The sequence below is a fragment of the Lepidochelys olivacea genome (genome assembly GCF_965140295.1).
Source record: "Lepidochelys olivacea isolate rLepOli2 genome assembly, chromosome: 6".
Taxonomy (NCBI): domain Eukaryota; kingdom Metazoa; phylum Chordata; order Testudines; family Cheloniidae; genus Lepidochelys; species Lepidochelys olivacea.
Window position 1 is genome coordinate 98,777,882 of NC_140416.1, and position 12,065 is coordinate 98,789,946.

At 40.0% G+C, this 12,065-nt stretch overlaps 1 protein-coding gene across 2 annotated transcripts in view; it reads right to left on the reverse strand.

Moving 5' to 3' along the window:
• Positions 1 to 3,551: 3,551 nt before the first annotated feature.
• Positions 3,552 to 12,065, reverse strand: part of TC2N (tandem C2 domains, nuclear) — a 44,997-nt gene continuing 36,483 nt past the window's right edge. For both annotated transcript variants that reach the window (XM_084631256.1, XM_084631255.1), the window contains exons 9-12: positions 9,846 to 10,037; positions 7,697 to 7,811; positions 7,009 to 7,208; positions 3,552 to 3,926 (exon numbers count right to left, since the gene is read on the reverse strand). In XM_084631256.1, the coding sequence (XP_084487382.1) occupies positions 3,816 to 3,926; positions 7,009 to 7,208; positions 7,697 to 7,811; positions 9,846 to 10,037 (618 nt within the window). In that variant the 3' untranslated portion in view covers positions 3,552 to 3,815. The remainder of the gene's footprint in view (positions 3,927 to 7,008; positions 7,209 to 7,696; positions 7,812 to 9,845; positions 10,038 to 12,065) is intronic.

Sequence of the window (12,065 nt, forward strand, 5' to 3'; positions counted from 1 at the left end):
TAGACTGGACAGTCCTACAACAGATCAAGAAAGCTGAAAAAGGCATGTGTAACATTGCTAAATTTTCCTACTTTCCATGTACGAAGAACAGAACAAAGCACCACTGAAAGGAAATGTATAAAGCAGTTGACAGCACAGGGAAGCTTCATCTAGAAACAGGTTGAGGACTGATTGTCAGTGTCAGGGCTTCTGAGTGCCTATAACTGCCATAGAGTTCAGTTAGGGCTGTGGGTGCTCAACTGCTCTTAAATATATATTTAAAAAAAATCAGACCCACAGAAACCTTTTGCCCCCCCCCCCCTTTTTAAAAGGTAGTCTTAGATCTTCATTCTGTAGTTAAGAAGCTCATCTATGCTAAGGGTCTGGAAGCAGTTGAGGACGTAGTCAAGAAATTGTGTTGGGAAGGGGTAGAGAGATGGTGTTTCCATGCATTTTAGTTAGTTTCTGAGTCTTACCAAATCAGTTCCACATAGATGATGCTGTAAAACCCCTACTCCATGATGGTTAAGTGACTTCACAGAAGTAATGTTCCTTAAGGTCAACAGTGGAGTTCACTGCTCTGTTCATCTTCCTAGCTGCTAAAAATGTTATGCGACTGTTACACAATAGTACGAAGAGCCTTAAGTACAGCTCTTGAAAGCTCTGGGTCATTTTGTGAGGGCCAAGGGGATCAGTACATTCTACATAGACACTTATGCTACTGCTTTGATAGCTGAGCAGCTGCTCAAAAATGCAGAGACCACACACAACTGCAGTTGTAATATAAATACACCTTTTTTAATTAAAAACAACCCCTCACAAATTACCAAGCTGAAAGGAGTTTTGTAGAGAAAAATGTAGGAATTGTACTGGAGTATGAAGGGCTAAGTAAGCATTAGAGAAACCAACAACAACAAAAATCAGATGTAAACACACTGTTTATTACTTATGTATATAGAATAAATGTTAACGTAAAGGTATATACTAAAATGTCAACATAGCAAGAAGGGAACATGACCAGTTATGTTTTAAACAAGGCTCAGTGTCTGAAGTAATTTTATTATAAAGTCTTCTCTAAAGAGGAGTGTTTAAATTGTGGCTTCCAAAATGTTGGAACATTCCTTGCCCTTCTCCTTCCCTCCCCCAGTAGTAGTGCTGACCAGGCCTGCGCAAAGCAACAGATACTCAGCTTACAATACTTTTGTTATCATGAAAGGAGATACATCGGACATATTAAAATAGAGAGATTACAGAAAGAGCAGCGAAGGCTAGATTCTGTTCTCACTGAAGTCAGCAGGTCAAATTGATCAGACATAAATCAGTACTATAACCTAGGATGAGTTTGGCCCCATGAGAATTTTGCCACTGACATCAGTGGGAGCAGGATTCAACCTTTGCCTCTGAGGATCCAGGGCTAAAATATTAAAACCTGGTTTTAGTTGTTTTCTGGAGCTGGTGAAAAAAGTGGAAATACACACACACACAAATCTTCGCATTCTCCCCACGTTTGTTTTTTGCTCAAATGTCATTGAAAATTTGCTGAAATTTGAAAAGTTTCAGCCAACAATATAGCTGGTCAAAAAACTGGAAAGACATTCATGAAAATCCTTCCCTGCATCAAACTGTAAACAAATATTACAGGACTGTATCTACAAGGTGTGTGTTCTTCCATTAAATTATTTTTTCTGGCCCTCAGCTGTTCCTTCTCACAGCCTCTCTCTCCTCTAAGAAGAGCATATTCCAAAAACATTCTCATTCAAATCCAAATATGCAAACCCATCGTGTGTGAGTGGATTTGAAGTTAACCAATAAGGTAACTTCATTTTGTCTATCTTTTTAGAGTACGCAGACAGTGTATGTGCACTCTGTATAGGTAGCGAATAAGGAACTGGTAAGGGATGAGTGATCGTGTAAATACTTATTTACAGATTTATTTCTTAACAATCCAATAGTTGCAGGTGCGCAAAAAGGTTTGTGGGTTTTAGATGTCTGTATATTATACATGCAGCTTATTTATCAAATTAAAGCCCAGAGTGAAAATTCTTCTTCATAAACAGCTATGTGAAGATATGGAATGAAAAGAAGCTAGATTTAACTATTGTGTGGCCATGGTGGCACCACAAAAAATCATTGGTGCCATTTGTACCGAAGATGTACCTCAGATTGTTACTCTTCTGATTCTTAGAGCTGTATTAAAATTTACTCTCACTTTCAGCCTACCGCTTAAATAAAACTTGAGTCCTACGGTGTGCTGTGTTCTAATGAACATTTTATAAGCACTTCTAGATCAGTAAATATTTGCCTGTTCCACAGTACAGGTTAGTCTGGCTTTCAAAAAATGTAAGTAAACACTACAACATCATTGATTAGACAGGAAGTGGTTTATGTTATAAAAAATACAAATGGAGAAATTTATCCACAAATACTGGCCCCAATCCCAGGCCTTGCTCTGGCCACTTTTCACCATTTCACCAGCACAAAGCAGCCCTAAAGCAAACAGATCCAGCCCCTGCAGTACCTCACCTGCATAGGGAGATCTTTGGGTGGCACAGAGTAGCCATAGTAACTCTTACAGCACTATTCCACTCCCTGTGTCAGAATAGCAGTGGCAGCTGGGAGGAAGGAGGGTCCATGCCCCACCGCTATCCCTGGTTGTTTTAATGGCCCTTTGTGGCTGCTGCCAACTGGCACAGGGTAGAGTAGTCTTTGAGCTCTGACTGCTGCGTGGGGTGACCCCAGGATCCCCGTGTGTTCCCCACTCCTTAGCTGTGCTAAGTGCTCCAAGGACGCAGCTGAGGCTCTACCCCATGAAGTTTGCTCATTTGTAGAGATGTTCATTTCATTCTGTTCAAAGGAAGTCAACACTCATGTGACCCCTTGATTTTAATGAAGGGGCCCCACTAATGTCAACGTGAGCCTGCCCAACTAAAGGTCTCACACGTAGACCCATAACAGAGAACAATGGGGAAAAATCAGAATCAAGTTTCTGCTTTCAGAGACTGGATACCAACATTGTTACAGACTGCAAGGAAAAAAAAAAATGTTTGTTGCCTCTTTTACTTAAAAAAGTAGAAAAATGTGGCCTAAAAGGGGTTTGTTCATTTTTTAAATTCTGCTGCTTTTGTGTTGTTTTTAAAATATCAGTAATATCAGGTCTTCATTTCCCTGATTTTGTGAAAGTCTCAGGAGGATGGGAACATTTCTCAAGCCTTAATGGAAGTGTTGTGATGTTGCATCTTTTCTACTGTTTAATCAGGAGTTACTGACAAAAAGTTTCACTTGCTTGATATCAAAAATATACTCCTGCCAGTTCTCCAGTCATCTATCGACACTTCCAGGGAAGATGAGAACTGGGTTTCTATTGTTACTAAAAAGTTCAGAGGAATCCTTTTGGGAAAAGCCCAAAGCAAAACCAAAACTACTCACAAACCCCCTTTCCAGCCTTCTATAAAGAAGTTTAAAATGCACGAGGGCATGAGCTCAATTCCACACACTCCCTTTTAAAATATGCTTTAAATGTACATGAGCACTATATTATAGAATCCTTCTTGGAAAAACTACAGCAACAACTGTTCACTTCTCAAGGTGGTGTTTTACTTCAGCATACAGTTTCACTAATTCCCACTTGTTATCATACCAGTATTTTGCCAGCAGTACTCTGTGAAAGCTCTGATCCCTTTTCCTTTTGGCTTTTTCCAGTTAACAATATGTGATGCAAGCCCAGACTCCATTCGAGTAGGCAGTATTTTCCCTTTTCTTATCTGTATTAGTTCATTTTAAGAGTGCAGGAGTTTCTTGTAGCAAGTCCATATCAGTACTGAATTCATCTGACATCTTCAGGATGGATTTATGTTATGCCATTTAATGACAACCTTTTCGGGGTTTGTGATTGTATCTCTCCATTGATCTGCAGCTTCACTATTACTGCTATTAGAGCTTAGCCAGACCTGTGGTAAGAAAAGAACAAACAACACACCACAGCTGAGTTGTCATACAGATCACATTACTGGCAGCCTCAGCCAACCCCCTCAACATTGCTGATAATATGCTTGCTTTCATTATATGCATGCACAATAACTCGTCAGAAGCAGAGTATAATAAAAATCTGTCATAGTTAGTATGGTCTGGCCCTGGGAGCACAGGGTGTTAAAATACTGAGTTCAATTTCTGCCTCGGACAGTGACTAGGAGTTTGGTGGACTCATCATAGGCAACAACATACATATCTCCACTTTGCATCATGCAGCCAGTTGAGCATCATTTGCCATCTCCGAGTTCCATGGCTGCTGCAAGTCAACACTCAGGGGGAGTCTCAGAACCCATTAGGACTGGGAATGGCTCTACAGAACTTGCACAATACATTTACATTCACAATTAAAAAACAGATATGGCCTAACTGTGCACTCCATTGAACTTAATGGATTTCTTGCCCAAATGACCAGGTGGGTGAGGTAATCTCTTTTATGGGACCAACTTCTGGTGGTGAAAGACTAAGAGACAAGCTTTCAAGCTACACAGAGCTCTTCTTCAGATCTTGGAAAGAAACTCAACGAGTCTCAACTAAAGGCAAGGTGGAACAGATTGTTTAGCATAAGTGGTTAACACACAGTCTAAAAGACCATTCCAGGTGAAGTGGCCAAAACAACACATGAAGGAATGTGCCCATACCATGTATAATCACGAGAGAAAAATCAGTTTGTCAGCAGTGTTCAAGTAATAGACAGCAGATACAAAATGAAGTGCAGAGCAAAGGAGGAAGTTTCTGTCTAATCATCTCTCTCCCACATACCACCCCCCTTCCATTAACAAAAGTTATTGGGATAAACAGAACTCTATCAATATTTATGAAGGCTTTTCCTTCTTTTCTCTGTGCTTCAGAGGACTATCTTTCTAATACAAATCCCAATGATTAAAATGTGATTTTTTTGGTCAAAATACACTATGCATGCCCAATGTTGGCTCTCAGGGTAGTCAGTGGGAATTTTGCCAGCCAGAGGACTGAAGGATTGGATCCCTTGTATACATAAGATCACTAAATAAACTCCTTTATGCATTAAAATGGTCATGCTTATGATCAAAGACATACCTACAAACAGCACAGTCTAAGCTTTAAGTTGTCTTCTAAGAATGTCATCCAATTAAATATCACAGTCTCTTAAAGAATGAAATTTCTGGACGTGGCTATATTCTTCTTTTTCCAGCTCTGCAGCCAAGTGCTCGCAGTACATTTTTCCTATGGCCATGTTTTGAGTCTGCCTGTTTCAGCCTAAACAAGCCTTTCGAAATCAGCTCTAAAGAGCAGAGGTAGTGCACTTCCCCCCCTCCCCTCAAAAATAAGATTTATTATTAAAAGCACAAATCAAGATGAAGTGACGAAGCTTGATAACTGCAGCATCATGCACATGTTATTATTTAACCCAAATTAAAATAGCTAGAAAGCACATGCCTATTTTTTTCCTTTTGTAATATAGTTTTACTAACAGGATCACAATGAGATCCAGTACACATGTGGAATGTTGCTCTGTCCAGCATGGGGAAGCTCACCTTACAATCACTCATGCTAGAATAGGACTTCCATAGCACTTACAGCTCTCCAGTAACTGTGCACGTTTAAAATGTCATAAGCCGAAGGTATACTGATACAATGGTAAGTTACATGTTTACTGTGATTAAGAGCATAGGACCTCAGTGGGATGTGAACATTATAAAGGTGGCGAGGCTCTCAAAAAAACCCAGACGACATTTTGGGGTTCTAAAATTTAGGTGCATGTGTTATTTAATGGCTCTCAGAGAGACAACTACCACTACCTAGCATTGAGGGCTCTGGAACAGATCAGACAGCACTGATAGTGGGTTATCAAGACTGACCTGTGATCCACGAGAGAAAGAAAGGAGGACAGAAGAGACAGGAAGTTGGGAGGGGAGATTTTAAAAAGCCAAACTAAAAACTCTTAGTTACTAAAATAATTGTGGCCACACGGTACCTTCAGGAAGGTGCAATGGAAACCACCAACTTTACCATAAAGAAAATATTGCATTCCCCTCAAGCATTTTATTTAACAGAAAAACAAATATCATTACGAGGTTCAAGATAACAACAGAACTGTGATTAGGTCTTGTGTACTCAGAACTGAGCTAGTTTCAACATCCATTGCAATAGATTCCTGAGTTTCCTGCTTCCCTTTCAGGGACTTGAAAGGGAAGCAAAGGTAACATTTAATGTTTAATAGTAGGGGACGAGAGGGAAGGCAGTCATTTAAGCTCTTGACATTTCCTTCTCTGCATACTTGCGTAAGCACTGCAAGCTGATACACCCTCTTTTTCTAGAGGCTATTCAGAGCCGCAGTGCTCCTGTGAATGCCGGATTTGCTTTACTTTAGAAAGTCTAAGCTATTGTCTACTCTACCAACCTTACAGTCGCACAGCTATGCTGCTGTAAGGTCTCCCATGTAGATGCTCTATGCCAGTGGGAGAGAGCTCTCCCATGAACATAATTAAACCACCCTAAACAAGCGACGGTAGCTATGTTGGTAGGAGAGCGTCTCCAGCCGACATAGCGCTGACCACACCAGCCCCTTTGTCAGTGAAACTTTTGTGGGTTAGGAGGGCCCCCACACCAACAAAAGAGGTAGTGTAGACAAAGCCTTAGTCGGTTAGGTATTCAGCAAGGAGGAGTTTATCTGTATGTATGTGAGTGAGAGAGAAAGAGGTATTTCACATGGTGGGACTCTGGGGGAAGAAATATCAATGAGCCCAATCCTGTGAGGTACAAAGTGTCTTCTGAGGGGCAATGAGCACCCTCAACTACAACTGCATGGGCACTGTAGGAGCACAGCACCACTCAGGAAATGCTCAGGAAATGTAGGACAGGGCCCAAAGCTGCTACTGGCTGTTTAATCTCTGAATGTCGACCATTTTGTTCAATACATAATTTAGCTAAGCAGTGATCCTGTCAAGTAAATTTTTAATCTCTAGATTTCATCCTAGTTACCGGGGGTGGGGGAGTGGGGGGCAGAGAATAAAAACCAACCTGTCCCAGGAAGTGTTTTCTTCTCACTGAGGTCCTGCTGTAGAGTTTGATGAGAAAATTAATTCCTTGTTCATTCGGGCTAACTGGAAAAGTCATTGTTTCTCCCCACTTCACTCGTCCATTGGTGGGTTTCAATAGACGCGTCTTTTTCTTATAAATCAATCCTTCTGTACTAAACATTGAAACCTTCACAATGAAATCTAGGATAAAGGAAAAATGTGAGACACACAAAGCGGTTAGTCCACTAAAACCTGACAAGATCCAAGTGTGTAGTTTATAGTCTAATAATTACCTAAAAGCTGGGCCAAATGTGTTCATATTTACTTAACCATCGCAAGAACCATACAATAGCTTTCATTAAAATCACACATGCCTAATATATTCAACAACATTGAACTGATTAACACAGCATCCAAATGGCAAGGGCAGGCTAATGCTCTTGCATGTCCGAAATAATATTAGGACAAAAGAAAAACCCCAAACACACAAACACAGCATCAAACCAAACAACAAATTTAATCTAGTTTGACATCTATGGAAACGAATCTTGGCAATGGAAATCTACTGTGCTATGTAGTATTAGCTCGAGGTTTGTGTGGAATGCTATGAATTGCCAAGTCATTCAAGCAGTACTCTACCTGTTACAAATGCTTCTAGACAGGAGGTATGAGACAGCTGATGTACTTACTTAAAGAGAGCGGTGTGGATGAGCTTGGGAGGCTTTGGGCTTCAAGAATCTGTAACTGAATCCTGTTGTTTATTGCTTGAAAACAGGTTCCTATTTGAAGTTCTGCATTGCATACCTATAAAAAGAAGAATGTTGCTTTAATATCTGGATTAAGTTGCATATAAACTCATAAGTAAATGCATGTGTTTTATGTGGATATTGAAATAGAAACCAGATTTATTCCACAAGCACCCAAAACATTCTTTGGTGACCCTTTCCTCATGCATTTCTGTATACTGAGGTATAGACAGAAAAATATCACTTTATTCCATAAATACCCTGACACTTACCCAATGTGTTTATGGATGACCAGAGGCTTTGGGGTTTTACTATGTAGAATTTATTTCTTCCATGAACAAACAGTGTAAATGTAATAAGATCTCGGAGTTTAACGAACACTACACAAATGAAATGCTCAGGACAAACTTTAAGACTTGTTGGAGTATCTTAGGAAGCTCTATAAAAATAATGCTTATGATTATACATTATTTGCAGCATCTCTCTCCCTATTTTGAATTATTAGGCTGGAACTTCATGAACACAATTTGGAAGCTGCCACAGAATTCCTCCTGAAATACAAACCTCAGGAGTTGGCTCTTTGTGGGGCTGCTTGTGTTTAAGAGTTCATCTGACTCCTACCACTAATTTTTTAATGCTCTCTGATGTCACACACACAGAGGATTATCGAGTCATGTGAAGAATGAGGAGCATTTATGGTTATTCAATAATGATATCTACACAGGGCAAGTACCATTTACATTGGAACATTGCAGATTTATTCAGATGCAGTTTGCTTCCAAATTCATTAATTCAAATTTGATTTATAGAAAACATTAGCATCTGGGCACATTTTCACGTCAAACATATTTAGGGGGGAAAAATCCCACAATGAAAATTAAGATGATCCTGCTGTTATGACACAGAGTTCTGTAAGAACTGCCATACTGTGGGTTTCAGAGTAGCACCATGTTAGTCTGTATCTGCAAAAAGAACAGGCATACTTGTGGCACCTTAGAGACTAACAAATTTATTTGAGCATAAGCTTTCGTGGGCTACAGCCCACCTCATCAGATGCGTAGAATGGAACATATAGTAAGAATACATATATTTTATACACACACACACACACACCATGAAAAGGTTTGAATAGAGACTGGGAATAGCTGGGTCATTACACATTGAATCTATTTCCCCATGTTAAGTATCCTCACACCTTCTTGTCAACTGTCTAACTGGGCCATCTTGACCATCACTACAAAAGTTTTTTTCTCCTGCTGATAATAGCTCATCTTAATTAGCCTCTTACTCCACCTTTTCATGGTGAGTGTGTGTGTGTGTGTGTGTGTTCACATATATTCTTACTATACGTTCCATTCTATGCATCCAATGAAATGGGCTCTAGCCCACAAAAGCTTATAATAAATAAATGTGTTAGTCTCCAAGGTGCCACAAGTACTCCCATACTGTGGGTGTGACACTGCACTGGGCTTGGGAATAACAAGTAAACAAACCCTTTATTGCATTTCTCAAAAGATCGCTTTACTGTAGTTTCTGATTTAGTTGGTCCTATAAATTAACCCAGGTTTTATTATTCTTTCCTGTAACACTTAACAACCACCTGCTGTTTATTGCTAAGTTAACTGCCTGAATTATTCTATTCAAGCTGCATGCTCTGGAGCAAACACATTTACATGGTAACAATATCAATAAAGAGCAAGTAATGCTACTTAGTACTTTTAATCCATAAGAATTCAGGCCTTGTCTACTTTGTGTGAACAATAAAGGTCCGAGGGATGAGAATTTGTCATTGGTCAAAAATTTCCCCAGTTGCCACAGTGTGTGTTGTTCTGTGTAACACCTGGTTGCAGCCCTTCACCTCAGAAGCAGCTGAGTTTCAGGAGCTTAGTTATAAAAAGCGTACAGTTGTAAAGTCTTTTGGAATGAAATACAAAGTGAAGGAAGATATTAATTATAACACTCATATTTCTAGAATTAGCCTTATACTTGTGATTTTACTTTTCTTCCCATTAATTTTCAGCTCTCTTTCTAGTGTATGTGATAACACTAGCTACCATGGTATATGGTGTGTAACTGGTGATCAGTCACTTACTGAAACTTTGGAAGCAGGCATTATATCCAGCCAATGATCCGATTCCTGTGAATTGAGCTCTCGTAGTGGCAGGGCACACTCTCCAATTGTTTTCTTCCGAGGAGTCTGAGTTTGGATTTTAAACACTAGTCTTACAGTCTGCAGAATTTGCAATTTGATAGTAAACACAAAGGTTTCCATGAATTCAATGTTCTAGAAGAAAGGACACATATGTAATAGAACAGTACAATCAAAACAATAAAGAGCCCTATACAGCATGAAACCCAGGAAAAAAAAAATTCTGAGTCCTACAAAAGGTGTAATTGGAGATATTCTTAGGCTGTGTCTATTACCTAAAGAGGTGTTCTTTTATAGCTAGATAACTAACATGGACTACCTATCTCGTGTAAAATCCTAATGGAGACAACGCTCTGGATTTTTTACTGCAGTGTAACTAGGCAAGGTCAACTGCACATGAGACACCAATCGTGTGATACACTGCAGTAAAAACTACATGCACCAAGTCTCACTGTAAAATTCTAGGAGACAATTAAAACTCCTTGGTTATCTCATCATAAAAAACACACCTTTTTTGGCAGTGAAGACAGAGCCTTACAAAGTTCTCAGTGAGGACATTCTCTGCCTGGTGCTGATTGGCTGTTTGTGCTAATCCCTCCCACCCCATCTCTCTCATTCTTTTCACTTCAGCCTCACTCAACCTGCCCTCCACACTCCCCTCTCTGCCCCACCTGTCTTTACCATCTCCGATGACTTTCTATATAGCTAATGTCCTCCTTACCAAGCCCCCAAAAGGAATTCAACAACAAAAGCAAACAAAGACATTGTGGCACCAACATGGATGTTTACAAACCATTCCTCTGCTTGTATGTTACACTTCTGACTCCTTCCAGGTGTCTGACCTCTCTTTTAGACTATGAATCCTTCAGGACAGGGACTACCTACTACTCTGCCTATCCAGTGCCCAGCACAGTGGGGTCCCATTCTCAGTTGGCCTCTAGATGGTACCACAACATATCATTATGCTCTCACCGAAGTCAGTAGGAGTTTGAGGATTGGCTTCCACAAAGTAGGCCCCTAACTTTAGGTTTTCTAACCCCTTTGCACAAGCAAGGTGAGAGAAAGACAGGCCTAAATTCATGTAACCCTAAAAGAGAAAAGGAACCCTCCTGACAGGTTGAAGTGGACGCTCGGTCATTAATCAGCCAGTAGGACCCCCACACTTGAGAAATGCAGAGTAAAATTTAAGGCACCAAATGATACAGTCCCCAATTCATATTTGTACAAAGAAGCAGGGAGAAGGGAACTCAGAAAAAGGGTTAAATTGCACATTTCTCCAGAAGGGTTGGGATGATCTAGATGTGTTGGGTAACATTTCAAACTATGCCACTTTCTCCCTTCATGCCCAATTTTAATAATCAAATGTCACCAAAGATAGTCATGGTGAGAGAGGCAACCTTTTGAGCTTACACAGAGCTCTTCTTCAGGTCTGGGGAAAGTTCTCAGAGTGTCACAGCTACATATAAGGTGGACCAGATTGTTTAACATAAGTAGTTAACACATATTTCAAGGGACCATTCCAGGTGAAGTAGCCCGTTTAAGGCACCAAATGATACAGTCCCCAATTCAAGGCACCAAATGATAACACTTCCAATCATAAGGGAAAAAGGAAGGGGGTGGGAAAGAACCTGGCGTAGGGGGAGTTGCTAGTGGATTATAAGTTGTTGTAATAAGCCCTAAATCCAGTGTCTCTGTTCAGTTCATGATTTTTAGTGTCTAGCACAGTTATGAATTTAAGTTCCATGGCTTGTCTTTTGAAAGTGGCGTGCAGGTTTCCTTTGAGCTTGTCTCTCTCACCAACAGAAGTTGGTCCAATAAAATACTCCTGGGAGAATTCTGTGCCAAACAATTAAAAATTCTGCTCACAATATTTTAAAATTCTGCACATTTCATTTCTCAAACTAATGCAAAATAATCACGCCGGTTTCAATCATTTTGGTAATTTATTTAAACTACAATACAATGGATGGAGAATGGGAGGAAATCTCCAACCCCCCTTTGCCTACTAGTAATGTAGCTAGGTTTGACCCTTTACTTCTAAGCATTAGTCAACAAATATATGCAGCCACATGCTCAGTGTTACTTCACAGGCAACTGAAGAGCAAGTGAGGGCTAGGAAATGAAACAATTTATATGGGCTACTGACCATCTCCAGAAAGGTCA